This window comes from Grampus griseus (genome assembly GCF_964374135.1).
Source record: "Grampus griseus genome assembly, chromosome: 2".
NCBI lineage: Eukaryota > Metazoa > Chordata > Mammalia > Artiodactyla > Delphinidae > Grampus > Grampus griseus.
Genome location: NC_139018.1, coordinates 50,656,253 through 50,673,143, shown reverse-complemented (window position 1 = coordinate 50,673,143; position 16,891 = coordinate 50,656,253). Strand labels below are relative to the sequence as shown.

The window sequence follows — 16,891 nt, the reverse complement described above, 5'->3', positions numbered from 1 at the left end:
GAGAGGATGAAAGAAAGAAGGGAGATACAAAACAGGCAGAAAACAATTAAGATGGCATTAGTAAGTTCTTATCTATCAATAAATAATGTAAATGAGTTAAATTCTCTTATCAAAAGGCACTGAGTGACTGGATGGAGCATAAAACAAGATGCAACTATATGTTGCCTACAGGTGACTCACTTCAGCTTTAAGGACACACAAAGGCTCAAAATGAAGAAATGGAAAAAGATATTCCATGCAAGTAGAAACTAAAATAGAACAGGGGTAGCTATACTTATATCATACAAAATTGACTTTAAGCCAAAAACAGTAACAAGAGACAGAGGTTTGGATTGTGGAGAGAGAGCTCTGTCAGCCCTCAGGTTCCCACAGGAGCTCTCCCTCCAGGCCATGAAGATGAACCAGCACTCTCTCTGCAGCTCTTCTTGTCTTTGTAAGCACCTGCCAGCAGCCAGTGGAATGAAACCAGAACCCCTTCTGAAGCCCCACTGCCTGCCTCCTGCATAGAGCCTCCCTTCTGGGACACTACAGTTCCCTGAAAATCAAGTGCATCCTCAATACCAGCTCCAGGCTCTGTGAGACCTTAGAGTATGTATGGCAGCTGCAGAGTGAAGAACTACTTCTTACAGAAGTGCACCACCATCTGCAGTGGAAAGGAACCAGGACCTGGGGCCTGAGAGAGCCTGGCACCTGTGCTTCTCTGAGATGCTGAAGTCCAAGGAAGCCCCACATAGGGATAGGCTATGGCTGCTTTCTGAAACAGCTCAGCCTCCTCCTCTGCTCTCTTTTCAACACTAGCCTCCTCAGAGGAACTCTGCCTCTGTCATTCTCCCCAAGGGCTTACTTGTTTTAGCTCTGTCTTATCCAGTAGACTCTAAGCATCATGACAGCAAGAACTGTGTACATTCATTTTTTTCATCAGTATATCCCTAGTACTTAGCACAGTTACTGGCACAAATGAGACAGTTCATAAATATTTGTGAAATGAATGAATGCATGAGCATATCTTCTCTTCACTGGACTACAGAGTTATAGATTTGAAGCCAGGACTCTCTAACCCTAGCACTCATCCTCACTGCATCCTCCACCCCACCATCACTAGGTTCTTTGGGGGAGGCAGCAGTGGAATTTTTGGCATCCAGTTCTGAGCATCAGTGGTGACAGGGGTTATTTTCACTAAAGAAGCTCCCCACCCCACAGTAACGTAAGACATTTTCTTGTCTTTAGGTTCAGACTCTCTGACCTTATATATAAATAAAATAATCTTTTAATTTAAAAAAGAGAAATACAGGGCTTCCCTGGTGGCGCAGTGATTGACAGTCCGCCTGCCGATGCAGGGGACACGGGTTCGTGCCCCGGTCCGGGAAGATCCCACATGCCGTGGAGTGGCTAGGCCCGTGAACCATGGCCGCTGAGCCTGTGCGTCCAGAGCCTGTGCTCCGCAATGGGAAAGGCCACAACAGTGAGAGGCCCGCGTACTGCAAAAAATAAATAAATAAATAAATAAAAATAAATAAATAAAAATAAAAAAGAGAAATACAAGGTCATTATACAATGATAAAGGAGTCAATTCATCAATTATAACAATATTAAATATATACACACCCAACACTGGAGCATCTAAATATATTAAGCAAATACTAACAGATCTGAAAGGAGAAATAGACAATACAATAATAGTAAGGGACTTCAATACCCCACTTTCAACAATGGATAGATGTCCAGACAGAAAATCAACAAGGAAACATTAGACTTGAACCATACTGTAGACCAAATGGACCTAACGGATATATCCAGAACATTCCATTCAACAGCAACAGAACATACATTCTTCTCAAACACACAGAACAATGAAAATAGGATGCTGTCTCCAGAAAAAGCATGACCTGTTCAGATGCACAAGGCACTCATTCCATAGTGCTTTGATATTGTGCTCCCTAGAGCAGCAGTGCTCACAGAGCCAAAACACTCTTCAGGCCCCTGGAGCCATGGCCATTCCAACTCTGGGTGACTCTTCGATGGACCAACAGAAGTGAGATGTGTGCTCCTAGTGTGTCCAGCCTCCTCTTGAGTCCTCAGATGCCTAGGACTTGTATCAAGTCCCCAGTCTTTAAGGCCCTGTACCATCCAAAACCATGCACAGTCAACTATCTGTGCACTTTTACACGTTAAATCATTGGATACTTGCAATACTTCTTTAAAGTAAATATGATCATTATGTTTATTTTCTAGATGAAGTTATTGTCTTCTAGAATGACCCACATTTCACTGACATTTTATTATGAAAGCAACTGCCCCATTAGTGTGTTTAAATGTAAGAGTGGGAATCTTTCACTAGGACAGTAAGGATTATTTTGGGTGATTAGACAACAGTGTAAACCAGCTGTTCTCCTCATAAATATAAATCAAAGAAAGGGAAGTTGAACTTCCAAGACTAAGCAAGGAGAGATTTTGAGGGGTTTTTTTGTTTATTTGTTTGTTTTTTTTTGCGGTACGCGGGCCTCTCACTGTTGTGGCCTCTCCCACTGCGGAGCACAGGCTCCGGAGGCGCAGGCTCAGTGGCCATGGCTCACGGGCCCAGCCGCTCCACGGCACGTGGGATCTTCCCGGACCGGGGCACGAACCCGTGTCCCCTGCATCGGCAGGCAGACTCTCAACCACTGCGCCACCAGGGAAGCCCCTTGAGAATATTCTTGACAGGAGGTTGCCAAAGCTAGATAAGATGCTGATCTATCCTACTTTACAGGCTCTCAAGAAATGAGCCTCACAAACTGTACCTCCCAACTCCTCTATCTCTCCGCCTCTCTCCATCTCTGCCTCTCTCTCTCCCTCACCTCCTAGGAGGGCTCAGCTTCAGTTTTGCCCAAAGGCGGAAGAATTATATGACCTAGTAGTTCCAGGTAGGCCCAAGGATTCTTCTCTTGGCTCAGGCATCCAAGTGGTACAATTAGGCCTCAAAACCTAGCATCCTGTTCAATTATAACAAGGCAGAGGCTACGCACTTAAGGGCCAATTTCTATCAAGAAGTTTTACAGACATTGTCTCATTTTCCCACATAGCATTGCACTAAAAAAGGTAGGAAGTAAACAGTATCCTGCAGGTGGCCTGGGGACTCCCCAAGTGTGGCTAGCATCTGAAATGAGGGCAGCCTAGTTGTAGACTATGACTTTTAACTGGTGGGGTCTGTGCTAACTCCAGTAGTTAGTGCCAGAATTAAATTTCAGCACACCAGGTGGTAACAGAATACTCTCAAATTATTGTTTATTACTTTTATAAGCTTTTTTCCCACTGCTTAATTGGTATATTTTTGTATTTGTGAAAATTACTTGAGTATCTTGTGGGGCAATGGAACACACCATAAATATTTTCTAATAAAACTAATGAAAAAATTTTTTCATTTAACAGCTTTTAACCTAGTGATAGGGTTTTCAGGAACAAATTTAAGTCATTAAAAAGGGATAAGGTTATTTAGAAAATCTATAATGAAGGACCCAAATGATTTGCTCCCTTGGTAATAAAGAAGCTAGGATACTCAGGAATCAGATAATAAAGATTCCTGTCCAAGGAGAAAACTTTAAAGGAAACTGTGTTTAAGGAGATTACCTACCCAAAAAGTTCCAAATAAGAATTCATTTTCACAAACCCTTTCCTTTCATGATTGACTGAATACATCATCTGTGCTAGATGTCCCCAGTTAATCTTTGTGAATGGTAATAGATGTTAATTAGCATCAAAGGAAAAACAGATGCACATGTTATCAAAAATGGGATTTGTGGTTTGTGAAAAGAGAACGCAAAGTAAACCAGGCTCAGTCTATGAAATTCAACTAACTAGATTGCCAAGAAACAGGTTCCATTTCTTATTTTATGCTTTTATTGATTTGCCTGTGCTGCCATGAATGATATCACTCTGTCAACTAGTCCTTTATTATGTAATCTTTTTATTATTTAGGAAATAAAACAAAACCTCCTTTAGCATTAACATATTGGGGTATTATTCTTTATGGGCAACTGTTAACAGTTTTAGTAACCTACATATCTTTGGTTCCCTGGATAAAGGCTTATTGATTTTTCTAGCTCCTGCTATTAATTCTTGATGTTTGGCAGTGGAGGCTCAGCTAGTCTACACAGGGGAGCTGTTTACACAATCAGCATAATTATTATTGGGTTGTATAATGTGCATGAGGCTACTGGTACTTAACACCCTTTACAACTTTATTAAGCAAAGCTGTTTTTTCCTTTCATTGCTGCAACATCTAAAACTATAAACATACCTACAATGATCCTATTCTGAAACCTGGATTATACACAGCAAGAAGTTACAAAGCAGCTTCTGAACATGTACCTGTCCTAAAATGTGTTCAAAGAGACCACTGATATCCTGCATTACTGACCTTGGAACCACTGTCATATATAAGCAGAAAGAAGGCATGATTTTTCTCTTAACACTAGCTTCTCTCCCCCACTCTCCAGGTACCTCTTCACTCTCCTCCCTTTCGTTAGGACCTTAGCAACTCTAGTCACAGTCCCTGTCAATAGAAATTCACTCCTCCCTTTCTGTTAACACTGTTATGTTCTAGGGTTAACTGAATTAGTAAAGGTTTTACAGTAATACAGCTGAGTGGCAGTCTGAGCAACAAAGTGAGTTGACCAAGGACATCAAAGGACTGGTCAGGAGTCACTCAGAAAAGCTCAAAAAAGGTCAACATCATCATCCCTTAGATTCCAGTTGAATCTCCTGGCTGAGCACCTAAGGGGGTATTTAAATTCTGCAAAATAGTTCAAGACAGTGCTTTAGGCTAGTCTTTACCATTGAAACAGAACTGGAAGACTTTACAACTAATTTGTTATCTTTGCTATTGTTACTCCTCTTGCCTGCTAAGTTTGTCCTTTTGTTCTCCTAAGATCATTATTACTGAAACCTGTTCAAGGACAAGCACTGTGGCCAGGCTTAGATCACAAAAGGGTTTAAGCCAAAAATGGCTTCTCTTATGTCAAGAAAGCCATGATTGGTTCTCTTTCTCTGGGGATCCCCCTACCCTACCTGCTTACAAAATGAGTCCAGGAAAGTGACCAATGGCACACATCCCAAGGTGAAGGGAATGTTGGTCATTTTCACCAAGAGCATAGCTTCTTGAAATGCATCCTTTGAACTCTTAGGATGGGGGTTCAGTTGAGGACCACGGCAGCCATTTCCAGAGCCAGAGATGTTTTAGTCCTTGCCCCAAGATCAGTGGTTCTGAAACAATTCAGGCAGGTAGGGATCTCTTCGTAAACAAATAAAAAGGTGTTTAGGGGATAAGGGGGCTAATAGGAACAATGTGGGGGCTTAGGGGGTGAAGGGAAATGGGGGCATTGTGGTTCTATAGGTCTTCAGTTCATCTGTCAGGGAATCCAGCATTTGTTTACAGGACTCAGAAGGTCAAGTCTGGAATCAGCTCAAGGGGGTGGTCACCATGACATACATAATAGGCTGAATTTAACTTGTTTGAATTATTTTCTCATTAACCAAATGACTTTAAATTTAAATTATATGATAATTAGCCCATCTAGAATAAACTTTTCACTTCCAATCTCAATTCTTTAAAGTTCTTATAGACAGAGGACACCTGGAACTAGCACAGCCAATAGTCTAATCTAGTCTAATCTTTGGCCCCTATATAGCTTTGATTGCTACACACATATATACTCAGCAATATCAAAAAACTGAGCCTTTAATTTTCTAGATTAACCCTTGAGAAACATCTAGCAGCTCAGCCTTATCTTCCTTTTTTTCCCTTTTTCAATTTTTGTGGATATTGAGGAAATTCAAACACCTTGTTTTACCCTTCTTAGTCACACCACTAGTAGGTGTGACTACCTCCTACCTTTTGCTCTGCCTACCCCAAAGCCCAATTCTCTAAGGCACCAATCATTAAAGATAGTTTTCAACAAGAACTATGTCTCAGACAGAGCAGGTTGATTTAAAATTGTCAGGGGCATTAGCCATGTAGATAGCTGTTGAAGGCCAGGGTCTCTGGTCTTTCTGAAATGGTAAAAGAGGGCTTATAAAAAGTGAAGAAGCACTGATGCCCAAACAAATTAAAGACACTACCAAATCTGTTCATTCATTCATTATATTTTTACCATGTGCCTGCCTTATGAAACATGCTATGCCAGGCACTGTCAGGATCTAGATGGAGTGGAATTCAGAGAACACCAGAGACGGCTCTTAAATCAGGTCCTATAAGGAACAGTTGAAATAATCAATAATGGTTAGCCTGAAATAAGAAGATTCCAGAAGAACATGAGAGTCCTCATGCCTAAATAATTAACCTTTTTTCTTGCAGTAAAGAGATTAGACTTGTTTTGTATAGGACCACATAGAATTAATATCAATGGATAGAAATCAGTGGAAGGAAATAGCAAGAAGAACTTGCTATCAGAGCAATCTAAAAATAGAATGAGCTGTGTGGGGAAGAGCAGAAACCTAATTAGCAAAGTTGGTACCTGGGGCACTATACACTACATCACTGGATACCCCACCCCTAAACATATCTTAATCTGACTGCTTCAAAGCAAATCACCTGTAATTCTATTACCCAAAGGCAATCACTGATGACATACTGGCAGGTTTCCTTGTATTTTCTGTGCACTTTAACATAGCGAAATTGTACCATATATACAATTTCCCATTTTTATTGAAAAGTATTTCTCTGGGCTATTTTGTAGACTACAAATATTTACCAAAGCTTTCTCTAATTGTTGTACATTTAGAATTTAATGGTAGGAGCAGGAGTTCTCAAGACGTCCTAACTGGTGGTTTGAATCTCACTTACTGTGCTTTCTTTGAAAAGTTATTCTTTGTGTCTCAGCTGCCTCATCTGTAAATGGGGATTATACCTCACATAGCTGTCGTATTAAAGGAGCTAATTCAAGTAAAACACTGTAACAGGGAAGAGCCAAATCTGACATGTTGGATCTGTTTCTTTCACTTTAACCTTCGCTTTCCTTTGCTTTTGTTCACTAAAAGGATACTGTCTATACACAGTGGCCTGCCTTGGGGAACACTGCCCTCTGCCTGAATGTTAAAGCCAAAGTGCCTCTGTTCAGGGAAACATCCTGACCCTGTCCACCTGTGATGGCTGCAAGAAAGAAGAAATGAACACATCCTCTCCCTGGGGCTGGCCATTCCAGGGGACATTTGCAAATCTTATGGCCTTTTTACTTTACTTCCTCATCTCCTCCCCTCTCTGTTCTATAAAAGAAACTGGCATCCAAACCCAAAAAAACTATAAGCTGGTTTTTTGGAGACATTAGTCTGCCATCTTCTAGGTCTGCCGGCTTTCCGAAGAAAGTTATATTCCTTGCCTCAGCACTTGTCTCCCGATTTACTGGCCTGTCGTACAGCGAGCAGAGCGAGCTTGGACTCGGTAATAGCACTAAGAAAGTGCCTGACATACAGCATTCACCCAAAAATTTTACCAATTATAGGTAAGACAAAAAGTCTGCAGAGAAAAATTGTGAGACTTCAAAATGGACCAAAAGGTTACTGGCTACTTTTCATGAAACTTAAAGCTCTGTCTAGTAGAATCTTGGGATGAGGAAACCTGAGCCTTTTGTTTGAGCTATTTTACAACTCTGCAAGTTATACATAAATGATACTTGTCCATGGACACGCAAATTCTGTCTGGTGGATAACTTGACCTCCCTCCCCTGCTGAAAATGCCAGTTTTACATTTATTTATAAATTCATTTCAATATCCTTGATTCACCTATTAAGTGTGATGCTTTGAATTCTCCCTTGAACTGGTAGAAAAATCTTACTGGTTTCATTAATGAGTTAAATAAAATCTCAACAGGTCTTTTAACAGGTCCCATTCAGCCCTAATTCAGTAAGTCAACCTAAGACTATATACTCTATGCTTCAAAGGTTGTTTAAACCTCTCTTATAAAATCTATCATATTTTGCCATCAACATTATTGAGCTTGGGCTTCCCTGGTGGTGCAGTGGTTAAGAATCCACCTGCCAATGCAGGGGTCCAAGCCCTGGTCCTGGAAGATCCCACATGCCGATCAACTAAGCCCATGCGCCACTACTGAACCTGTGCTCTAGAGCCCGTGAGCCACAACTACTGAAGCCCACACGCCTAGAGCCCGTGCTCTGCAACGAGAAGCCACCGCGAAGAGAAGCCCATGCACTGCAACGAAGAGCAGCCCCCGCACGCCGCAGCTAGAGAAAGCCCATGCGCAGCAATGAAGACCCAACGCAGCCAAAAATAAAATAAATAAATTTATAAAAAACAAAACATTATTGAGTTTTACTAGGGAATTTAATTCAACAATTCAGGACCTACTATTAATATACAAGGTATCATGCTACATGCTGTGGTAAATATGAAAATAGTAGTGCTTGCCATCACGTAATTATCTTTGGGGACAAGAGGTACAGTCTTCCAACCTTACAGTGTGTTGTGGGTATTAAGAACATCTGGCACATACATTTTAAAATAGAATCTTTAGCAGTAAGTTATTCAACCACTAATAGGGAAGACCAGCTGTGCACACCAGCCTTCGTACCCACTACCACCACACCCACACCCACACAGAGCAGGGACTGGCTAGGGAATGTTCCCTTTCACACATTCCCTCAACCAATGCATAATTCTTACAGGTGCATTTACCCAGGACTATCCCATTAGAGCGGTGTCCATTTCTTCCCCAAAACTCTCAAACACATACCAGACCTCATTTTCCTAAACCATTATGAATAAGCCTCTCTTTTTCACCTAAATACTTTTACAACTGCTCAGCTAGCACTGCTTCTCACCCACGCACTCTAACTACATCAGAAAACTCCCACATCCTCAATCTCCTCTACCAAAATTCTATCCACCTCCTCTTCCTGTTTAAAACCTAGCTGTTCCCTAAAGACACTTCCCCAGCAACACTATGTTAAAAAAACAAAAAAACAGAAACTTCATGGGAGGTCCACCATAGAATTATCATGTACTCCTGGGATTCAGGGTCAGTAGAGGTGAATTTACCATGAAGCTCTCGAGACCTAAGCTTCAGTGTCCCTAGCTTTCATGAGCTCCCTTTAAGGTTCTTAAACTAGCAATGTGTTGCACTGTTTTTGAAAATTCCACAGCTAATTTAACCAGTCAGTTAAGATGCTTTTTTTTCCACTCCAGCTTCCATTGGCGCACACTCTCTCCTGTTGGATGACATTGTACCAACCAATTTTAAGAGGCAGTTACAGTTGATCACGTCCTGCTTGGCTTCTAGTATGCCACTTTTTGGTTCTCCTTCTGTCTACTTTGTTGAATCCTCATCTTCCCACCTGTCCCTGGAATAACCCAGAACAGTCTTCTCCATGTATTATTCAATCCTTAGACTTTAGGGCTTAGATCTCATCCAGTCACAAGGATGAGATCCACAAATAGCATCAATTATTCATACTGAGGACAACCAGTTGCATCTCCAGTCCCAAGCTCCTGTCAACTCCAGATAAATGCCTACTTCACAGCTCCACGTGAATGTCTAATAAGCATTTTGAATTTAATATGCTATAAGCTGAACTTTTTCTTCCCTAAAACAACTTCTCAGTCCTAGCTCAATAGTAACTCTACCCTTCCAGTTGCTCAGGCCAAAACCCTTGGAGTCATCCTTTGCTCTCCCACAACTAATCCATCAGCAAATCCAGTCTTTTTCCTCTTCAAGAGGTCACTGTGACTACCTCAACTACTCTTATCCTAGCCCAAACCAAGATCATTTGCCTAAAATATTCCAATAGACTCGTTTCCGTCTCTACCCCTGCCCCACTAAAGATCTACTTTTGCTCACAAGACCCATTTTAATCACTCCCCACCCCACCCCTTCCACATACAAATAATTGAGAAATTTACAAGTTTTGCTAATTATACCAAAAGCTAGGACTGCCACCACCAGGTAAATGCTCAGAGCAGGTTTTAGGGCTAGCCTTCTTTCTCAAAATCAATTTTCTGTAGTTTTACTTTCACTGCCCAGCTCACTGTAGCCAGTCAACTACTCTAAAGACAATTTGTCTCAGGTTATATGCTGGATGCTCCTATATATAGTGGGCACTTCATGGAACAAAAGATGTTAAGTATAAAAATAAAACTGGGATTTACCAGAGTCCAGCAAGAATACTTTTATATAACTGAAGGAAAATAAGACACATATTGTGAAGACGAATCCACTGAAGATAATTTTTAAAAGATTTCTATGAACAACTGGCTATTACATTCACATGAAAAACATTCATAACTGAAGTTTTAAATTTTTTATTTTATATACAAAGAGTTAGTATTGTTTCTGAGGAAGGTAGATATGCGTGATGACCCATTCAAGAAGTTCACACTTAGTCCAACTGCAAAAAAAAAAAAAGGCAGATAGGAAATAAATTAATGCATAACACTTTAAATATCCATTTCATGCTCAAGGAAAAAAAATGGCTCATTATAGAATGAGGTTTAAACTGGAAATCTGACCACCCCAACTAGTTATGGCGATCTAAAGAATAAAGAACTTAAATATTTACTGAACACCTACTACAAACTGCTCCAAAAATCTCAACAATTATATTTTAGACAGTGAGTTTTAATACTGGTATACCCACTTCTAGCATCAAAGACATTTCCCGCTAGAAAAACACTACTACATAAAATGATCTTTACCAAAAGCTCAGGATGGTCATTAAGTAGGCAGCAAATTCTACCACTATTCTAAGGAGCCGTTCATAAATTAACTCATTTAATCTTAACCTCTGAAAAATGGGACACAAAATTACCGGGCTTGGGGCCATTCTCTGATCTACTACCTCCAACTAAGTTATCTGAACTTCCACAAAGTAATACTAAACATACTCTTAAGTATTTGGTCAAAGCCAAAAGTTTAAGATACTTTGTTCCTGTCACAGGAATCTCACATTAAACAACTTATATCCACTGTAACACTAAAACATAAGGACACCTAATTTTAAAAAATACATTCTACTCGGTATTTTTGAGCTCTAATTATGAATAAAAAGGTAGTAGTGACTGTTATTTTGTATCTCAAACGGCCAATAAGGAATTAGTTTTCACTTCTAGCATTTAAGCGATTTTTAGGAGCCAAGAAAGCTTCACATATACATTAATTTCTACAACAACCCTGACATTTATTTTTCACAGGCAAATACTTAGCTTTGAGTGACTTGACCAAAGTCACACGACTAAGATTCAGATCTCTGAATCCTAAAAAGGTCTACCTGGCCCCAAACCTCAAGCTCATTCCACTGCACGGCCCTATCCAACATTTCAGGACAGCGGACAACATATGTATTCTGCTAAAATTAGCTAAATACGATTAGACATTTAGTACTTAATTGTTCCTGAAAAGTAATTTTATGCAACATTATACATAGCACCTAAAACTGTCAGAAGTGGGTAAAAAGGAATGAGAAAGTCTACTTTTAAGGCCTTCACCTCCACCTCCATTCTATTAACGTGACTGCCAAAACTCCCTCAACAGTGTCATACGCTACCAAGGAAGGGCCCTGCTAGCTACAAGCGGAAAGCGGCGTTGGTCAAATGCCCACACCACGAACTAACCGCTCGTCGGCCCCTCACGGACACAGGAGAGCACGGCGTCGACGGCCGTACCTTAATGAAGCCGATGTCTTTCGCGTACTGGCGGAAACACTGGCGGCACATATTGAGGCCGTATTTCCGGATCAGACCGTGCCGGTTTGAGCAGACGCGGCTGCAAGGAAAGAGATGACGTTACCCCAAGTCGCAGAAAGCAAAGTATTCGGCACTCGGGAGGCCACCACCCGCACTGCCTGCCGGTCTCCACGGACCCATCACACGCCTGTAATGGCGGCAGACACAGCTACGATTCCGTCTCCCCACGCCACGCCGCCCGCGGGCTCCTCCACAGTACATTTCAAGCAGCGTCGCGCTCCAGAGCAACCCTTCCCTGAAGCTACATTGTTTCTCACCAAGAACGAGAACCCTGGCCGAATTTTCTCGGATGGCTCCAGTAAAGCTGCTGGTGCCCCATGTTGCTTCCTTGGCTGCAACAAGGCAAAAGGAAAGACGGAACGCACGCAGGCGCTCTTCAAAATTTTCAGACACAGCTTACCCAGAAGGCAGTGCTGACAAAGGACGCGTGCGCAGTGTGGCTACGCTGTTACGCTGGTGTGAAGAGGAAGCTTGGAAATAATCTAGGCGGGCACAGCTGATGACGTCACCACACCTCAGCCTCTAGTTTTCTCTTTCGCCGGCTCCCGTCGCCGGGCGCGGTGGCGCGTGCCTGTAGTCCCAGCTACTCGGGAGGCTGAGGCAGGAGGATCGCTTGAGCCCAGGAGTTCTGGGCTGTAGTGCGCTATGCCGATCGGGTGTCCGCACTAAGTTCGGCATCAATATGGTGACCTCCCGGGAGCGGGGGACCACCAGGTTGCCTAAGGAGGGGTGAACCGGCCCAGGTCGGAAACGGAGCAGGTCAAAACTCCCGTGCTGATCAGTAGTGGGATCGCGCCTGTGAATAGCCACTGCACTCCAGCCTGGGCAACATAGCGAGACCCCGTCTCTTTTGAACCCCCAGAAATGAGTTTTGAACCCTCTAGAAATAAATGATGTCACTATTATACCGTCTCTTCATCATCGTCTGAACCTTTTACATTGTTTTAATTAAAATTTTACACTTGGAAAAAGGATTTTTGCCTTCACTCAGTACTGACACCTACTGGGGTAAACTTATAAAATAACTTAAAATCAACTGTAATAACTAGGAGTCAACGGTAGGAGTTCCCGTTTTGTGAGACAAAATACGTTTTCAAACTTTTTTTAATTGACACACTGCTCCTAGAAATACACTTACACCATTCCAGAAGAATGACACGACTTAGTGTGTTTAATTTAATATTTAAACGTAGTTAGTTAAGTTTAAAGTAAGAAGCAAGTAAATGCCCAATATATGTTGCTTTGACCAGATGATTTGGTAATAAAATAACTAGTGAAAACCAAATGCCATCTAATAATCTGAAAAATGTCCCTAAAATCCACATGGTTATTTATAATGTCTTTAGATAAACCTAAAATTGTACATGGCTCTGATATCAAAGCTTTAACTAGATCTATAAAATGTACCACAGGGTGCAATAATGCGGGAAACTTTACACAGGAACTCTTCTTTGTTGTTTTTTGTTTTTGATTGTTTTTGGTCGAAAACAAGATGATAAAGGAAGGAGTCAAGCCAGAGATTTAAAAACCAGATATGACCTGATCCTGCCCTCAAAACAAATAGAGTGAGGAAAATAGGATTATCTCAGAGCCCTTCTTTCCAGTTTCAACTTTTTTGTTTTCAGTTTCAACTTTTACAACTCAATGATATGTATACAACTAAGTTAGTAGGACAATTGCATTAGATGATACATGTGCTCATAGTACACAAAAGGAGCAAAGAAGAAAGAGATTCATTCCAGCCTGAGGTTCATTTGAGGGGCCTTTGAAGTAGACCTTAAGTGAAGAGTGGGGTTTTTACAGGCGGCACTTGATGGAAGGGAATGCATAGTGAGAGGAAGAGTTTGAGCCCAAGAATGGAGTTGGAAAAAGCTTGGAGAGGATGAACAATCTTGTGTAACTAGAGAGGAGGATGCACAAAAGACCTAGTGATAGATGACTGAAAGGGTATTTTAACTTAAAGCCTGATTGTGAAGGGTCCAATGTCAAGCTTCTACAGTTTGCCTGGAATTTATATCCATCATAGATGTGTAGTTTCCAAAATCCATGTGCCTCTCCAAAGCTAATCAAACATTTCCCACCTATAGCCTTCTCAGTCCTTTCCCAATTGGTCTCCTTAATTTTTAGAAGATTACAATGGTTCTGAGATCAATTCCATAAATATTTTCAATACTCTGATATATAATCCTCTGGGCCAAAAGAAGTGAACTCATTTAAAAGTGGGGGAAGAAAACACAAACAAGAAGCAATTAGTTACACTTGAACAGTAACAATCTCTTAAACTATCTTGATATTCAAGTAGTTCTTAATGTTTATTCTGGTCTTGAAAGTTATTCTTCTTGATGGAGATATTACAAAACTGCAGTTGAGAAGCTATACTTCCTGCTCAGTCTTAAGATAATGTAGCACCATCTATCTCCACCGATGGTTTTATCAATTTCTTTTTCAATAAAAAAGCTGAGCATACAGTTTTGGGCTTCCCTGGTGGCGCAGTGGTTGAGAGTCCGCCTGCCGATGCAGGGGACACGTGTTTGTGCCCCGGTCCGGGAAGATCCCACATGCTGCGGAGCGACTGGGCCCGTGAACCATGGCCGCTGAGCCTGTGCGTCCAGAGCCTGTGCTCCGCAACGGGAGAGGCCACAACAGTGAGAGGACCGCGAAAAAAAAAAAAAAAAAAAAAAAAAAGCTGAGCATACAGTTTTAAAAGTCCATTTTAACCCAATGTTTGTAAAGAGCTTTTAGCTTAATCCTATACTCTTCTTACAGATTCCTATTACTCTTCTGTATTTGGCTTTTAAATTCTTCTTTTAAAACATATTTCCCCCTAATATAATACATACTGAGTTCTCTTTCTTTCTTTCTTTTCCTTCTTTCTGTCTTTCTTTCTTTTTTTCCTTTCTTAAATACAATAAAATACAAAGGAGAAGAAATGTGCCATAATCTCCTAGCCCAGGTAACCCCTATTAATATTTTCTTTTGGAAAAAAATAAAAGTAATACTTATAAGACTGACACATTCTAATGGGACAGAGTATAGATATTATTTTTGAATTTAAGCACATTGGAATGACTGCATGTTAAGACACCATTATTCAGATATCTCCTATTTTCTTCCTTAAGTTATTCTCACAATTATTTGTGATTCTACATCCATAATTTGTCATTTAAAGACATACATCTCCCTTGAGCTATCTTCAATTTCAGAACTTATACATATATATTCATTTCAACAGATGTTGATATTTTAATTAATTGTATACTCTAAAGCAAAACACAGATACATAAAGTATATTTTTTAACTTTTTATTTTATATTGGAGTACAGTTGATTAACAATGTTGTTATACATACAGAATTTTGTTTGTTTGTTTGTTTTTGTTTAGCAGTACACGGGCCTCTCGCTGTTGTGGCCTCTGCCGTTGTGAGAAACAGGATCTGGACGCACAGGCTCAGCGGCCATAGCTCACAGGCTCAGCCGCTTCACAGCATGTGGGATTTTCGCGGACCGGGGCACGAACCCGCGTCCCCTACATCGGCAGGTGGACTCTCAACCACTGCGCCACCAGTGAAGCCCATAAAGTGTATCTTTAAAAGTAAGTTTTTATCCAACCCAGACCCCTATTTCTCCAGTCTCCCTGTCCAAACCCACATGTTATCAGGATCTTTAAAGAAATAAGTGTAGCTATCTATCTACCTATCTACTCATCCACTCACAGAAGTATATGTGCATATCTATGCATGTATACATACATATGTATAAATGTGTCCATATACATGTGTTTGTATTTATATATATTTACTACATTTCTTTTCATTTATACAAACAGAAGCATACCATACCCAATGGTATGATTCTGTTTGTACAGATAGATCATACAAATAGATCATAAAGCATCTTAGAAGAGTATAATGCTATGGAGAAATATATAGCAAAAATAGGGAATGAAGTGAAATTGGAACATCTTTGAACATTCCTTTGCATACTTAAATTATATCTATATCTATATAGTATATCTATATTATAAAGTATGTCTGTAAAATAAAATTCTGGAAATGGGATTGTGAGGCAAAAGAATATGAACTTTTAAATTTTTGATAGAGATTACCAATTTGCTATCTATAGAAATCATAACAATTCAACCAAATACCCATAGAAAATATCTGTTTTTCCACACTCCCCCAACAGTGTGAATTAGCAAACTTTTTTATATTTGTCCTTCTGATAGCCTAAAAATGGCGAGTGTTGTTTCAATTTGAATTTCAATGCTGCAGAACATGTTTTGCTATGTTTATAAGCCAGCCATGTATCTTTATCTGAGAACTTCTCCTTCCAGTCTACAACCCGCTTTGCTAATGTGCTGCTGGGCTGTAGTTTGTATATTTGTAAATATTTACATGGAAGAAAATTAGCCCTTTGACTTTTCATGTTGGTTGCAAAGTTATTCTAGTCACTACAACACCAGATTCTTATTTATTTCTATGTTTATGTTCCAGGTATTCTTCCATGCAAAAAGTTTTAAAGTTTATGTATGAAAATTTATCAAATTGTTAGGTCACTACTTTTAGGTTTTGTGTCAAAATTCTAAATACGTTCTACTGTGTTTTCTTGTTGTACTGTTACATTTTTGGTTTTCATTTTAAATCTTGAATCCACCTAAAATTTATATCACCATCCCCCAGGAGTAAGGGAGAAATCCAGTTTCCCTCCCTCCCAAATGGCTAGCTACTCACTCTAACTCAAGAAATATTAACCAAATGCATAATCATCGGTAAGCTTACTCTATTCTGGCACAATGTAGGCTCTCATAAACATTTGTTGAATGAATATTTAGATAGTCATTTACTCATTCATTCTTTCTACAAATATGCATTGAGTACCTACTATATGTGAACACTATGCTAGATATTGCATGTAACAGTAGTGACTCAGAACCTGTCCAGGAAGCTTGTAGTCTAGCAGTAAAGACAGGCATTAAATAAGTAATCATATAGCAATTATTTTGGACAAGATAACCTAAGATTCCTCTTGCTGTGAACACCCAAACTTGTTAGAAGAAATATGGTATGTTTTAAAATGCAGAGTTGGCGGCTGAGAGGCGGGGCGGGGGCAAGAGTGGCTTCTTTGCTTCATTGTGCCCTAGCGACACCCGGACACCGCGCGGGCCGCC

General features: G+C 40.4%; 1 protein-coding gene across 3 annotated transcripts in view; it reads right to left on the bottom strand.

Moving 5' to 3' along the window:
- The window catches only part of RPS29 (ribosomal protein S29), a 68,123-nt gene extending 55,999 nt beyond the window's left edge, over positions 1-12,124 (bottom strand). The window contains exons 1-3 of one of the 3 annotated variants that reach the window (XM_082648297.1): positions 11,983-12,124; positions 11,594-11,744; positions 8,259-10,371 (exon numbers count right to left, since the gene is read on the bottom strand). In XM_082648297.1, the coding sequence (XP_082504423.1) occupies positions 10,363-10,371; positions 11,594-11,744; positions 11,983-12,044 (222 nt within the window). In that variant the 5' untranslated portion in view covers positions 12,045-12,124 and the 3' untranslated portion in view covers positions 8,259-10,362. Of the gene's footprint in view, positions 1-8,258; positions 10,372-11,593; positions 11,745-11,982 lie in introns of those variants that run through there. The other 2 variants (XM_082648298.1, XM_082648299.1) reach the window with 2 other exon arrangements.
- Positions 12,125-16,891: the final 4,767 nt, after the last annotated feature.